We start from the raw sequence: 15116 nt of genomic DNA on the forward strand, positions 1-15116 counted from the left end.
ATTCCGGTCCGGATGTTTGGGTCCACTGGAGTCCACAATCAGCTGGACTTTAAATGTCCAGGAAGAGAGCACAACAGGGCTCTGGCTTGAAACTCAGGAAGGGACCTGAGTGAGGGGAGCGCTGAGTGCTGGACTGAAAAGGTTTGCTTTACTACATGTTTTGTGGGTGTCAGGGACTAGCCCCACACTGTATAGAGAGGAGATCCTGTTTGTTTAGTTTAGCGCCGGACGGCAAGGATTTAATTTATTGTTTTGTTTATTTTAATCTGCAAACCGTTTATAAATAAAATCTGGCATCCGCCAGACTTAAAAGAAAGTGCCTGCTTACAGACTGTGATTTCAGAAAAGGTGATCCCCACGAGCTAATCCCTCACAATATATATATACTTCAGGAATAGTATTGCATTCAACACAGAAAACTGCAAGATTTTGCATAGTTTCCAGAAAGAGTTGAATCTAGCAACTGACTTCTGGCTTCTGGCTGATGCTTTTGGTAGACCTGTTACAAGCGCTGGCGCACTCAGTAACTACTATGAGAGCCTTATGGCTATGCCACTGGAGGGCAGGCTGAACCTCTACACAAGCCTTTGACCTTTCTTATAATGGGAGGTTATTGTTTGGCCAAACACTGAACAAAGCAATTAAGCAAATGACAGGAGGAAAAGTCCAGGCGGCGGTGGCCACAGACTAGTAAGAGGAAGCCACCATCCTTCACTCAAGCTGGGTGGCGTTTTCGTCGTTTTCCACATCGGGTATGCAAATTAGCTATTTCCGACGATCCACGAACGTACGTGGGGCCGACGCATTCTCTTACGTCGTCTCTAGTCGGCTTTTTCCGGCGTATAGTTAAAGCTGGTATTTTGCAGCGTATAGATAGACTTGCCATGTTAAGTATGGCCGTCGTTCCTGCATCGAAATTTGAATTTTTTTTATTTTTTGCGTAAGTCGTCCGTGAATCGGGATGGACGTAACTCATGTCTAAGTTTAAAAAATGACGTCCTAGCGATGTCATTTAGTGCAATGCACGGCGGGAAATTTCGGGACGACGCATGCGCAGTTCTTTTTTTTTTTCCACTTCAGACTCCACCAAAGATAAAAAGGATCTATTGGACGAGGAGAGGACCATGCTCCTGGCCCATACTTCACTTGCCGATATCATCTCCTCTATGGTATCGCATCATAAGTGGATCATGATCGTTTTAATTAAATTTATGATTATGTTTTTCCCTTTTTTTTTTTTTTTTATAATGTATTTAAGATATTTTTCTTTCTTTTCATCTTTCAAGTTAATTTACATAAAAACAACAAAACACTCCAAATCTGAGTGGAAAAAATACCCTTTCTTCCCCTCCCCTTCCTCCCGCTCCCCCAACCTCCCCTGCCAGTTTATTTTTCTTTTTCCCTAATTTCAGTACCTTTTTGATGCCATTATTGCGCAATCCCTCCCCTCTCTTAATCGTATGCATTGCGCCCTAGCTCTCTCCGGACTACATGAGAGAGACCGCTCGGGCTCACCTCTGCCCGCTCGACCTCTCCCCCACCAGTCGTCCCCCGTGTAAGCCTATCCAATCCGTAAACTACAAAAGCTCCAGCCTCTCATCAGTGCATCATAAATTAATATTAATATTAATACCCATGGCGTCAACAAAACTCATTGTATGTTTAAACCTTTTCCATTTATCCCACCTTTCAATACACTCTTCCCAGTTCTCTTCGTCTCTAAATCTTAAAAATTCTAAATTATAAATGTCTTCTACTCTGCTACACCACCCTCTCAATGAGGGGCTCTCTTTTTTTCCGCCAGTTACGCGCTATTTGATGTTTTGCCGCATTCAAAAGTTCCGGGATCAGAGTCTTCAGATATTGTTTTGTTGGAGTTCGGGATCCATGCAAAACACATACCCAAGGATCATCCGGGAGTACGTTATTTGTAATTTCTTGGATTTTTTTTCTGATCTCCCTCCAGTAAGTTTTTATTTTAGGGCATGTCCACCAAACATGGGCCATAGAGCCCACTTCACCGCAATCCCTCCAGCATTGCTGTGAAGCAGAGCCTGAGAATTTATATAATTTATCCGGCGTAAGATACCATCTAACCAAACATTTGTAGTTGAGTTCTCTAGTGTCATTATTTATTGAGGTTTCATGGACCCTAGTTATTATTTGGTTAATATCAAGCTCGTTCAACCGAGAGCCCAGTTCCTCTTCCCATCTCTCGATAAATGGTAGAGTATTCTGTGTTCTTGTGTCGTTTAATATCTGATATATTTTAGAAATTATGCCCTTCTCAATTTTTCCTTCGCATAATAATGCGCATGCGCAGTTCAATCGGCGCGGGGACGCGCTTCATTTAAATGAAACCCGCCCCCTAATCGCCGATTTGAATTCCGCCGCCAGAAATACACTACGCCACCGTAACTTACGGCGCTAAATCGTTGAGGATTCGAAATTCCGCCAGGTAAGGTACGGTGGCGTAGCGTATCTCTGATACGCTGAGCGGATCTAAATGTATGTGGATCTGGCCCTTGGTGTTTAAGTGGTTAAACGTTCCGAATTTACATACAGAAATCTATTCCTTTGATGTAAAAGTCAAATTGATACAATGTTTAGACTTAACATTCCACTGAGAAAGAATGTTTTCAAAACTTGGCAGACTGCCCAGACTTGGCAGATTTCCCAGACTTTGACTTCTGGTTGAGAGCAGAGAGGAAATTCTTTGCATACCAAAGATCGTGAAACCCTGTGTCAAGATCGCAACGGAAAAAGATTGCGATAACGATTCTTGACGATTAATCGTGCAGCTCTAATGCTATGTTAAGGCAGATTGTTCATTTGTAAAAACATAATTCCTGCACCATGTTAGGGTATTGACATTTGTTGCGTTTTGCTGCAATGCAGGTGTGTAGGGATGACATGGGGTGTGTTACTGCTATGCATTGCAATGAAGGGACCACATTTATTGATGCACACTTGCAAAGTTACTAAAAAGTCCAATCATTAAAAGGAGTTGTAAACCCTCATTGTTTTTCACCTCAATGCATTCTATGCATTAACCACTTAATGACCGCCGGCAGTACATATATGTTGGCAGAATGGCACGGCTGCGGTAACCGCGGGCTCGATGTCTGCCAGTGTCCCGCGATCGTGTCATGGAGCTGCAGAACAGGGAGATGCCTGTGTAAACAAGGCATTTCCCTGTTCTGCCTGGTGACAGGACACTGATCTACTGCTCCCTGTCATCGGGAGCAGTGATCAGTGTCGTGTCACTGGTAGCCCAGCCCCTGGCATTTTTATAGCACTGATCTCTGTATTAATGACAATGGTCCCAAAATAGCTTCAAAAATGTCCGATGCGTCCGCCATAATGTCGCAGTCATGAAAAAAAAAAATGCCATAAAACGATCCCCTATTTTGTAGACGCTATAACTTTTGCACAAACCAATCAATATCCGCTTTTTTACCAAAAATATGTAAAATAATTCATTAAAAAAAGCTGTTTTTTTATATCGTTTTGGGGATATTTATTATAGCAAAAAGTAAAAAATATTGCTTTTTTTTCAAAATTTTCGCTCTATTTTGTTTATAGTGCAAAAAAAAAAAAAAATGCAGAGGTGATCAAATACCACAAAACGAAAGCTCTATTTGTGGGGAAAAAAGGATGTCAATTTTGTTTGGGTGCAACGTCGCACAACTGTGCAATTGTCAGTTAAAGAGACACAGTGCAGAATCGCAAAAAATGGCCCAGTCATTGGGCAGCCAAATCCTCTGGGGCTAAAGTGGTTAAGGTGAAAATCCTGTGCTGCAGCTGCCCCCCCCCCTTTTCTTTCCTAAACCCGATCGTTCCAGTAATGGGGACGAGCACAACAGCTCCAGCCGCTGTCTCTGGTTCTCATTGGATTGATTGATAGCAGCAGCAGCCATTGGCTCCGGCTGCTGTCAATCAAATCCAATGTCACAGGAGCGGGGGGGGGGGGGGGGGGGGCAGGGCCGAGTCCTGCTGTCTGTGTCAATGGAGGCAAAACTCGGGAGCTTTGCCAGCACGAGTGCCCCCAAGGAAAGCGACCCTCCTTGGGGGCACTCGATGAAGAGGAAGAGCCAGGAGCGCCATCGAGGGACCCCAGAAGAGGAGGATCGGGACCGCTCCGTGCAAAACCCTTGCACAGAGCAGGTAAGTTTAATGTTTGATATTTAAAAAAAAACAAAAACACCTTTACAATCACTTTATGTTATATATTTGAAAGAGTATTAAAAATAAAACAAAAGGTATAGGTAGCTGTACTGGCTTTTGAATATGATGCCATTTTTAAATGAAATTATAGTAGACGGAACCAATTCACAATAATATTTTTATTATCACATCTTACAAAAAAAAGCAGCAGCAAAAAATATACAGTTTTCGACCGAGTAATGATTTTGACATAAGTAATACTTTGCTTTCACATAAGCCCCATGTTATTCTAAAATATACTTTACATAATATATAATACAATTATACATTTGCTTTAGCTTTTAACCTTGTTTTGGTTTTATAGTTTAAAGCGGAGGTTCACCCTAAATATACACTTCAGCTCATCCAGATCAGTGCAGTATATACATAAACATTGGGCTATTCATTTTTTTTATTGTGTTTAATTACCGTGAATCTGGAGTATTTGCAGACACTTCCTGGTATCCCTCCCGCGGGAGTGGGCGTGTCTTTTCTCTTCCCCAGCGCCCCAATGTCTCCTGGGAGCACAGTGTCATGCATCCAAGGAGACAATTCACAACGCCCACTGTCGTAATCTCGCGGGATTTCACTCGTCACATGACTTATCAAGCAGGTCACGTGACGAGCATTCACCGCTTCCCGGAAGTATTTGCTTGTGGGCTTCACAAAGCAAACAAAATGGCAAATTCCGGCAGCGATTTTTATAAGTTTACATTTTCGCCCAATTCAGACTGGGGATGATTAGAAACCTCAAACACGTGAGTACCAAATTACTAAGCATTAAAACAATCAATGCACTATTAAAAAAAAAAAGATATACCACGGAACTTCCGCTTTAAACACAATAGAATATCAAATGACCACCTATGCCTGTGCCTATTATAAGTAATAATATTCTTACAATATGATACTAGATTTACATGTCATTATATATACAGTATATCTTTTAATTTGTAGGTTGTTCTGCCTTTCTGCCGACCTCAGTATCTACCCCTCTGGCAAGCCGGGCAACCCGCTCATATAGGTCTTCAGAAATATCTCTTAATAGACCACAACAATTTTTTCATCATTTATATGTTTAACATTGAGGCATGCTACCTTCTTCTTTCTACTTTGGTTTTAACTACAAACACGACACTTGGAATGATTTTCTGTTAACACCAAACAATGCATGCAAGTGTTTACAACAAATAATACGTAATTCAACTGGCATGTTTTTTCTTTTTATATATATATATATATATATATATATATATATATATATATATATATATATATATATATATATATAAATTAATATAAATATACATTTTTTTTACAATGTTGTAAATTTACGCCTATGTCTGTTAAAAACACACCCCTGAAGAAAAAGTAGTTTACTTTGAAACGCGTCGGGTGAAAGATGACATCTGCTTCTATACTTAATCATTGGTGTCTTCATACAGATTTGTATACATTCCAATTCATGTTTTTAATCTTGTTGTATAAATAAATATTTTTCATTACAATATTATGCATCCTACATATTTTTCTAGATCTATGCTTTTAAAGTCCACCTAGGGGAATTCATTTCTTTTTTGTAACTTGTATTGACGGTGGCATTTGATCTAGTAGAACACACCCACCGACCATCCCTCTCTTCTTGTTTTCGTGATTTTTTGTGTCTTTTGCCTCAAAGCAGCATCCAGTCCTGCTCTTTGATTTGCATGATCCAGACCAGCTGCTGTTTGCTTGCTATCCCCTTTGTTCTTCCTTTGACTGGATATTTATTATATAAAACCGTCCACTGTGCTTAGTGTATCAAAATAGTATACAAATTATTATACACACATATATATCTTATACAGTCCCAAATAGTGATGATATAAAATGCTCAATAATGAATCCGTGTGCAGATGTGCTCAGACTGGGTGCCCCACATGGATGTGCTCTCACCCATAGGAGTTGACCACCTATCTCTAATGTGGTCCTGCAAGCGTGTGGGGATACCCCTGTGGAAGTCTGTTGGCTGATGTCTCGTGTAGAAAAAAAAGCCTCATGCAGATGGATGGAAATGACAGAAAAAATCCTCGTTGTGCAATGCCATTTGAGACCTTTTTTTTTTTTAAAACAATATAAAATATCCACTCACATTTTAAGGTGCCTATCGTCCTAACACCTGGCGTGTGTAGGAGGTGATTTACTAAGGGGAAATCCACCCACTCATAAGATGACACTGCTTTTGGCATCCAGCTCGATTCACGGGTGTTCGTTTGGGCGAAGTTCCTAATGTTGGCCCTATGATTGGCTGAAACGTGTCGGGGATTTTCTCCGCGTCATCACGACACATTTCCACCCAAACAAACGCCCGGGAATCGAGCTGGTGTCATCTTATAAATGGGCCGATTTCTACTTAGAAAATCACCTGCTACATGTAGGTGGGACGATGGTGGGGGAGGACGGTGGGCAGGCGGGAGGATGGTGGGGGAGGACGGTGGGCAGGCAGGAGGATGGTGAGGGAGGACGGTTGGGGCAAAATGCACCTTTGCCTATGTAGACAAAAATCCCTGAGCTTTAAAACACATACCTTCTATAGGGCACACTGCCCAGACAGCCCAGTGGCGAACTTTGTATACAAGACCTGGATCAGGCGTAATCTGCTGTGCATACTCTATGCCAGGGATATGCAATTAGCGGACCTCCAGCTGTTGCAGAACTACAAGTCCCATGAGGCATAGCAAGACTCTTACGGCCACAAGCATGACACCCAGAGGCAGAGGCATGGTGGGACTTGTAATTTTGCAACAGCTGGAGGTCAGCTAATTGCATATCCCTGCTCTATGCACTTAACCTCATGTAGGTGTCCGCTGTTCTATGCCTCTACTGAGAATGGCCATTTCATTATGGCAGCACCCAACACTTGCACACCATGCAGAGAACACTAAAGCTAGGGCCATAAACAAGTGACTTTTGTCTGCATCAAAGGCATCATTTCTATTGCTAGCTGTGATGAGGAGGGCCATTCCATCAACAAAGAATGTAAAAATGGCTAAAATATATAACGTTTATATTATTGCTATGTAATATATATGTATTGAACACTTTCTTAGCAAGAAATCTCATTAGTGTAAATCTGTTTCATTCCCCTTGTGTATTTCCTACTTTATATTCCAGAAATGAAGTGATTGATGTAATCTGTACACTTAGCAAAGCATAGCGGTCACTTTTGCTCTCTAAAGCATCATCCAAAAACTCAGATACAAGCGCATCCTCTGATTCCACTTCATACAGTCTTGTTACAGATTTGTGTGACCTCTTGATGAGATAACAGCAGTGATATTTTTTTTTCATCTGCCTTTGTGCCAGATGTTTAGTAGCCAGTTCTCTTGTTTTTTACGCACGGTCATTTTAATATAACATAATTTTTAATGGCATACAACTGAGCGCTTCTCCAATGATTTTCTCATACTGACGCATAATATTCCTTCATCCACCGTTTCCTACAGATAAGAAACACGACCACAAGACCAAGTAATGCGATGGTCAGGATAACCACAGCAATTGTCAATCCAGCAACCTTGCCTGTAGAAAACAAAACAAAAAAAAAACATTTTCTTTAAAAATAAACACCATACAAGAATTACCATCAACATACAATATATTTATTGCAGCAACATTTTGCAGATAGTACAGATCCCTGCACTCTATAATTCCCTCTATTCTGAGCAGGCTGTTAGCTGTCATCTCAGATATTTTGCCCACAGCACCACCTGTTGGTGAATTTTGAGATCACGCATTAATTTCTCAATTGCTTAGACTAACTTTACTCTAAAAAGCAGTTTAAAGCGTTTGTTAACCCCCCCCCCCCCAAAAAAAGGATCCTGTTACGTTAAAACATGTTATACAGCACAGTGCTTGTGCTGTGTAATTTGCCCCCTGTATCACCTGAAAAACCTGGCTGATCCTGCTAGTTTCTATACTCTCCTCTGTACACTGACCACGATATATGAGGGCTCCTGAGCCCTGACACCGTGGTCAGTGTATGTACCTCCATCATATGCTGCTATCTGCAGCTCTCCCTGTGTCTCCCTCTGTCCTCCTCCCCTCTCCCCTACCTGCCTGTCAGCTCTCACTATCGCTGCTCTGCTCCTCTCCCTGCTGCTTTAAAAATATATCATCTTAATATCATCCCCTCTGTCACATAAAAAGCTGAGTCCTAGTGCCTGTGCTTTCTATAAAAAAGCATATTTCTATCGGTTTTAATAGTATCTTCCAGCGATTACGTGACTTCTGGCTTTCTGCTCCTCTGCTGACGTCAGCAGGGGAATTTCAGCCCTGTCCACTGGAGATATCACATGGGGAGAGAAAAGAGTCCCAAAAAAGTGTCAAAAGTGTCCGATCAGTCCGCCGCTGATTAACCTGTGTAAAAAAAGTTGTACACATACCTATTTTTAGTCCGCTGCGGTCACGTGATCCGCTGGGTAGAGGATGCCATACTGGCAAAGGCTGGGACATACCTACGAGCAACGTCACAGCTCCTGGAATTCCCAGCCATTGTTGAACGTTCTCCCCTGCAGCCGATGCACACTGACACAGGGATCACGTGAACAGACTGGAGAGGACTAAAAATAGGTAAGTATACATACCTTCCTTTTGTTACATGCGATAATATAGTTATAGGTAGCAGGAGGGGGAAGGGGACATTTTTAAAACTAGTTGGTGTTAGGCTGGAATTCTACTTTTGGTTGGTCATAGTATGTATATCTTTGACAACAAAAGTTTGTTTCATGACTATTTGAACAATGTGAAAAAAAACATATTGTCTAATTGTATAGTAAAAGGGTACGTTGTAAACCCTCGTGTTCTTTCACCTTAATGCATCCTATGCATTAAGGTGAAAAAACACCTTGCAGTGTCGCCCCCCCCCCCCCCCCGAGCCCCCGTTTTACTTACCTGAGCCCTGAATTTCCGTGGGCGCAATTTTGCATCGCTCTTTCCTAGGCTTCTCGGCTCTTCATTGGATAGATTGATAGCAGCGCAGCTATTGGCTCCCGCTGCTGTCTATCAAATCCAATGATGCGGCTGCAGGGGGGCAGGGCTGAGTCATAGATTTGGCGGCTATGGACGCTGGTTAATGACTCAAGAGCACGCCTGCAAGGTAACCCCCTCAGGATAGAGCTTCCCAGAGGGGGTTATCTATTGCAGGGATGGGCCGTGAGATCCGCCGTGGGACCCCAGAAGAGGACGATCGGGGCCACTCTGTGCAAAACTAACTGCACAGTGGAGGTAAGTATTACACGTTTGTTTTAAAAAAATAAAAAAAACCTGAACCTTTAGTATCACTTAAAGGTTTCAATCCTTTTAGTATAACATTTGACACCTTGGTTATATAAAGATATAACTGTAACGATACCTGAATTATCATTCTCATCTTTAAATCCACATTCTTTTCTCCAGTCTTCCACAATGATTGAGGATGTCAGGTCAGTAAAACGCTTCAGACTACAAGACTGGGAACATTCTGGTAAAGCAATTGGGTACGGCTCAGCGGAAGAATCATTCTTATAGTACATCTCAATAGTATAGCTCCTATTATTTGAATATATAATAATTTAATTATTGTTTTTAATCATATTAAAATGACATTTAACATGTATCTCAATAAATAGGAAATATGTGATACTTAAAAAATGTTTTAGGTAGTGTGTGTGTAAGCCCTTGTTTACATTGCTTGTCAAATCGCATGACAAATCGCACCCTATTGTCGGTGATTGCAGTGTTCAAATCGTGCGATGCTGACTTTGTGGTGCCGGTTCGATTTGAAAAAGTAGTTCCTGCACTAATTTTGGCAATTTCAGATGCGACTTGAATAGATATCTGTGCATAAAGCCACACAGATGTCTTCAAAGTCGCACCCGAAGTCGCACTGACATGCAACTTTGAAATTGTGCGATTTCAAGCTGCAGTCAATGTGAAAGAGGGCTTAGTGTTAAAAGAGTCACAACATACACTTTTCAGCATTATGACAGCAATACAAATAATACTTTTTATTGACAAGCTTTCCTTTCACGCTCCAATTGATGTCTGTCTGCTGGCAATATCTTTTTCACAACTTCCTGGATTCCCTGCATGCAGAGAAGTCCATCTGCTGTTTTCCTTCAATTTCTAAAGACTACATATCCCATGGTAACTTGCTACCTGCAAGCTGTGATTCCTATAATGATTCCACCCTCTGAAACTCCTCCTTTTGACTTCTCTGTATTTTAGAAATCAGGCCCTGTGGAATATGTGACACAGAAGTACCTACTCACAGGGAATAGTGAATATGTGTCACAGAATTAAAAAAAATAAATGTGTGGGGATCTTCACCAAGGTTACAAAGAGTGTTCAGATTAACCGCTTGCCGACCGTCACACAAACGTATACATCGATGGAATGGCACAGACAGGCAAAAGGGCGTACAGATACGTCCCTTTAAATTCTCTCCATTCTTCCTAGTGACAGGTCACTGATTGTCTGCTCCCTCTCATCAGGAGCCACGCCCCCTAACAGTTAGAATCACTCCCTAGGACACACTCAACCCCTTCCTAGCCCCCTAGTTAACCCCCAGTCACATTTACACAGTAATCATTGTATTTTTATAGCACTGATCACTGTATAAATGTGAATGGTCCCAAAATAGCGCCAAAAGTGTCCGATGTGTCTACCATAATGTCGCAGTCATGCTAAAAATCACTGATCGCCGCCATTACTAGTAAAAAAAATATATTAATAAAAACGCCATAAAACTATTCTCTATTTTGTAGACGCTATAACTTTTGCGCAAACCAATCAACAAACGCTTATTGCAAGTTTTTTTTTTCCAAAAATATGTAGAAGAATAAGTATCGGCCTAAACTGAGAATTAACTTTTTTTATAGCACTAAAAAAAAAGCAAAGAAAGCTCTATTTGTGGGAAAAAAAGGAGATCAATTTTGTTTGGGAGCTACGTCGCATGACCACGCAATTGTCAGTTAAAGCGACGCAGTGCCGAATGGCAAAAACTGTTTTGGTCTTTGGCCAGCCAAATGGTCCGAGACTGAAATGGTTAATAGAAGTAGGCAAGAAATAATCGAAAATCTGTGTAGAAATGCATATATGATTTTACATATTGACCATAGGTATAAATGGTTGAAGATACCCATAGTACACAAGGGCGAGAAACATCTGTTTCCTATGGAAAGCAATAATATTCCAGCTGACATTAGAGTGCAGGTAATATAAAGATGGAAATGATTTGCATGGTTGCTATGAGCAGCTGTGAGTTATAAGGATGTAGCAAACGAATGAGGAACTGTTGCCAACAAAACAGTCCCTAACGCTACCACTTCCTGTCCTAGATTTTACCACCTCTAAACCATTTGGGGTGTTCGCGGCAAATTCAAAAAGCCACAGAACACCCTGTAAGGCCTTGTACACATGATCAGTCCAAACTGATGAAAATGGACTGAAGTTCAGTTTCATCAGTCCAAACCTACCGTATGTATGCCCCATCGGACTTTTGTCCTTCAGACCAAAGTTTTAGAACTTGCTTTAAAATCGGACTGATGGACTGATGACCGTTCGGTCAAAACCGATGGTTAGTACGCAAAAGCATCGGTTCAAACCCCGCGCATGCTCAGAATCAAGTCGACGCATGCTTGGAAGCATTGAACTTCGTTTTTTTCAGCACGTCGTTGTGTTTTACGTCACCGCGTTGGACTCGATCGGTTTTTGAACCGATGGTGTGTACGCACATCAGACCATCAGTCCGTTTTCATCAGTTTGGACTGATCGTGTGTACAAGGCCTAAGAGTCTATGGGAGAAATCTAAAGTGCTAATTTTAAAGGCTTATATGCAAGTTTTTGTCATAAAAAGTGTTTGGGGACCTGGGTCCTGCCCCAGGGGACATGTATCAATGCAAAAAAAGTTTTTAAAACTGAAGTTTTTTTCGGGAGCAGTGAATTTAATAATGCTTAAAGTGAAACAATAAAAGTGAAATATTCCTTTAAATTTCGTACCTAGGGGGTTTGTAAAGTATTCCTGTAAAGCAGCGCTTGTTTCCCGTGCTTAGAACTGTCTCTGCACAAAGTATAATTTCTGAAGGAAAAAAAGTAATTTAAAATCACTCGCAGCTATAATGAATTGTCGGCTCCCGGCAATACAGAGAAAAGGCATTGAAAGCCATTAAGAAAAAAAAATAAAAATGCGTGGGGGTCCCACGAAATTCACTTACCAAGCCCTTCAGGTCTGGTATGGATATTAAGGGGAACTCCACCCCAAATTTTAAAAAAAAATTACATGGGGTCCCCCCCAAATATCCATACCAGACCCTTCAGGTCTGGTATGGATTTTAAGGGGAACTCCACCCCAAATTAAAAAAAAAATGGCGTGGAGTTCCCCCCAAAAATCCATACTAGACCCTTTATCCGAGCACACAACCTGGCAGGCTGCAGGAAAAGAGGGGGGGACGAGAGAGCATCCCCCCTCCTGAACCATACCAAGCCACATGCTCTCAACATTGGGAGAATGCTTTGAGTGTCTGTGACCCCTCAAAGCACCATGTCCCCATGTTGATGGGGACAAGGGCCTCATCCCCACAACCCTTGCCCGGTGTTTTTGGGGGTCTGCGGGCGGGGGGCTTATCGGAATTTGGAAGACCCCAGGTTTGTCATTACATCAGAGGGGGCGGGGTCACCCGTCACATCACTGGGAAAGCCTGGGTTTTCCCTTGCGTCAGAGGGTGGCCCCGTCCTCACCTACATAAGAGCTGTCACTGGCTGAAGCCGCGTCATTCCCTGGGTGTGTCCGGTGGAGACAGGTGATGCGCTGCGCTGCGGACATCTCATCGCTGGATCCTGGACCTGGATAAAGTGAAGATCTTCTCATTGCTGGACCCCGGAGAGGAAATCACCCATCGCAGGATACGACTTTCCCAATGGTGTCTGTGTTTTTTTTTACAATTTGTTACTTTCTTTGTGAAATAGTAGGGGTACAATGTACCCCATTACCAATTCACATATGGGAGGGCCGGGATCTGGGGTCCCCTTTGTTAAAGGGGTCTTCCAGATTTCGATAAGCCCCTCGCCCGCAGACCCCCACAACCACCGGGCAAAGGTTGTGGGGATGAGGCCCTTGTCCCCATCAACATGGGGACATGGTGCTTTGAGGGGTCACAGACCCCCAAAGCATCCTCTCAATGTTGAGGGCATGTGGCCTGGTACGGTTCAGGAGGGGGGGGCACTCTCTCTTCCCCCCTCTTCCTGCGGCCTGCCAGGTTGCGTGCTCGGATAAATGGTCTGGTATGGATTTTTGGGGGGAACTACACGCCATTTTTTTTGGGTGGAGTTACCCTTAAAATCAATACCAGACCCTTCAGGTCTGGTATGGATATTTGGGGGGAACCCCATGTAATTTTTTTTAAATTTGATGCAGGGTTCCCCTTAATATTCATACCATCCCTGAAGGGCCTTGTAATTGAATTTGGGGGGACCCCCACGCATCTTTTTTTTATCATTGACTTTTCTCTGTACTGCAGGGAGCCGACAATTCATTATAGCCGCAAGGTTTTAAATGACTTTTTTTCCTTCAGAAATTACACTTTGTGCAGGGACAGTTCTAAGCATGGGAAACAAGCGCTACTTCACAGGCATACTATACACCCCCTAGGTACAACATTTAAAGGAATATTTCACTTTTATTGTTTCACTTTAAGCATTATTAATCACTGCTCCCAAAAAAAACGGCTGTTTTTTGCATTGATACATGTCCCCTGGGGCAGGACCTGGGTCCCCAAACACTTTTTAGGACAATAATTTGCATATGAGCCTTTAAAATTAGCACTTTAGATTTCAAACGTTCGAGTCCCATCCCTACTGCTGTGTCTGCAAAACAGGAAGTAAAGGGAAATATTCCAAAAAGGAAAAAAGGTTTTTAACCATTCATTGCTTGATCCAAAACCACAAATAAAGGTTCTGACTAGAAATACAATTTAGTGGAAGTTGTACTATCTTAGACAATGAACCTAACAACTTCAGTGCTTTTGCTATCACCTTAGAGGATGAATTGCTCCAAAGTGCCTGTAGCTACAGAGGTCAGTGAGGGACTTCTTTTAAAGCTCATATACTCTTTCCTAAGAATGTGTGAATAACTAAATGCCCATAGCCTTGGCACAAAGTTTATTATGAACCAACGACAACCATACCCAAAGTTATCCTTTAATTTAGAGTACCATTTTTGCAGCCCATATACTCTCTGATCTGGCCTATTTTAGTTGGATCAGAAGATGATCCAATATCTACAAGGCAGCATAAAGCAGCCCAAATAAGCATTTATAATGAACATGATCCAGAAAGTTAGAGAACCCTGCCAGATTATTGTTTTCCTTAGTGCTACGATTATCTGCACCCAGGTCACCCTGCCCCCTCCTTTGCCCTAAACACAATTGTTCAGGCTAGGGCATTGCTGTTAAGGGGGGCAAATGGTCCAGAAGACATTTCCAGACAGCTGGATTGTGCCTGCTGGTCTGACCATTCACTAATATGTGTGGCCAGTGGCGAAGGTCCAGAACTGAAGGAGGCACGCTTAGCAATATCAGTGTCTGCCATTGTTTGTGAAAATCACGGTAGATAGGGAAAAAAAATTGTCTCCTGGCCTACTTTACATTGAACAGGATTAACCAAGAAATTTGTATAAGCATTTGATACATAGACTGCAAGGCTTTTGTTAATATCTAATACATAGTTCTTACACCAAGAAGGTGACCTACAGGCTATCACGAATAGTTAGTGAAGCTAAAGCTAACCATACACTGGTAGATTTTCAAAAAAGTGTTCATTTGAAAAATCTTGTCAGTACATTTGACAATGGCATCAGAAACTTGGCGAATGACATTCTAAAATGTTGTTAGCTT

At 42.0% G+C, this 15116-nt stretch overlaps 1 protein-coding gene across 1 annotated transcript in view; it reads right to left on the reverse strand.

The window, feature by feature from the left end:
- Window positions 1-7306: 7306 nt before the first annotated feature.
- Window positions 7307-15116, reverse strand: part of LOC120940273 (prostatic acid phosphatase-like) — a 62152-nt gene continuing 54342 nt past the window's right edge. Inside the window, exons 10-11 of the mRNA XM_040353032.1 lie at window positions 9599-9774; window positions 7307-7767 (exon numbers count right to left, since the gene is read on the reverse strand). Of these exons, the coding sequence (XP_040208966.1) occupies window positions 7649-7767; window positions 9599-9774 (295 nt within the window). The 3' untranslated portion in view covers window positions 7307-7648. The remainder of the gene's footprint in view (window positions 7768-9598; window positions 9775-15116) is intronic.

This window comes from Rana temporaria, chromosome 5 (assembly GCF_905171775.1).
Source record: "Rana temporaria chromosome 5, aRanTem1.1, whole genome shotgun sequence".
Taxonomy (NCBI): Eukaryota; Metazoa; Chordata; class Amphibia; order Anura; family Ranidae; genus Rana; species Rana temporaria.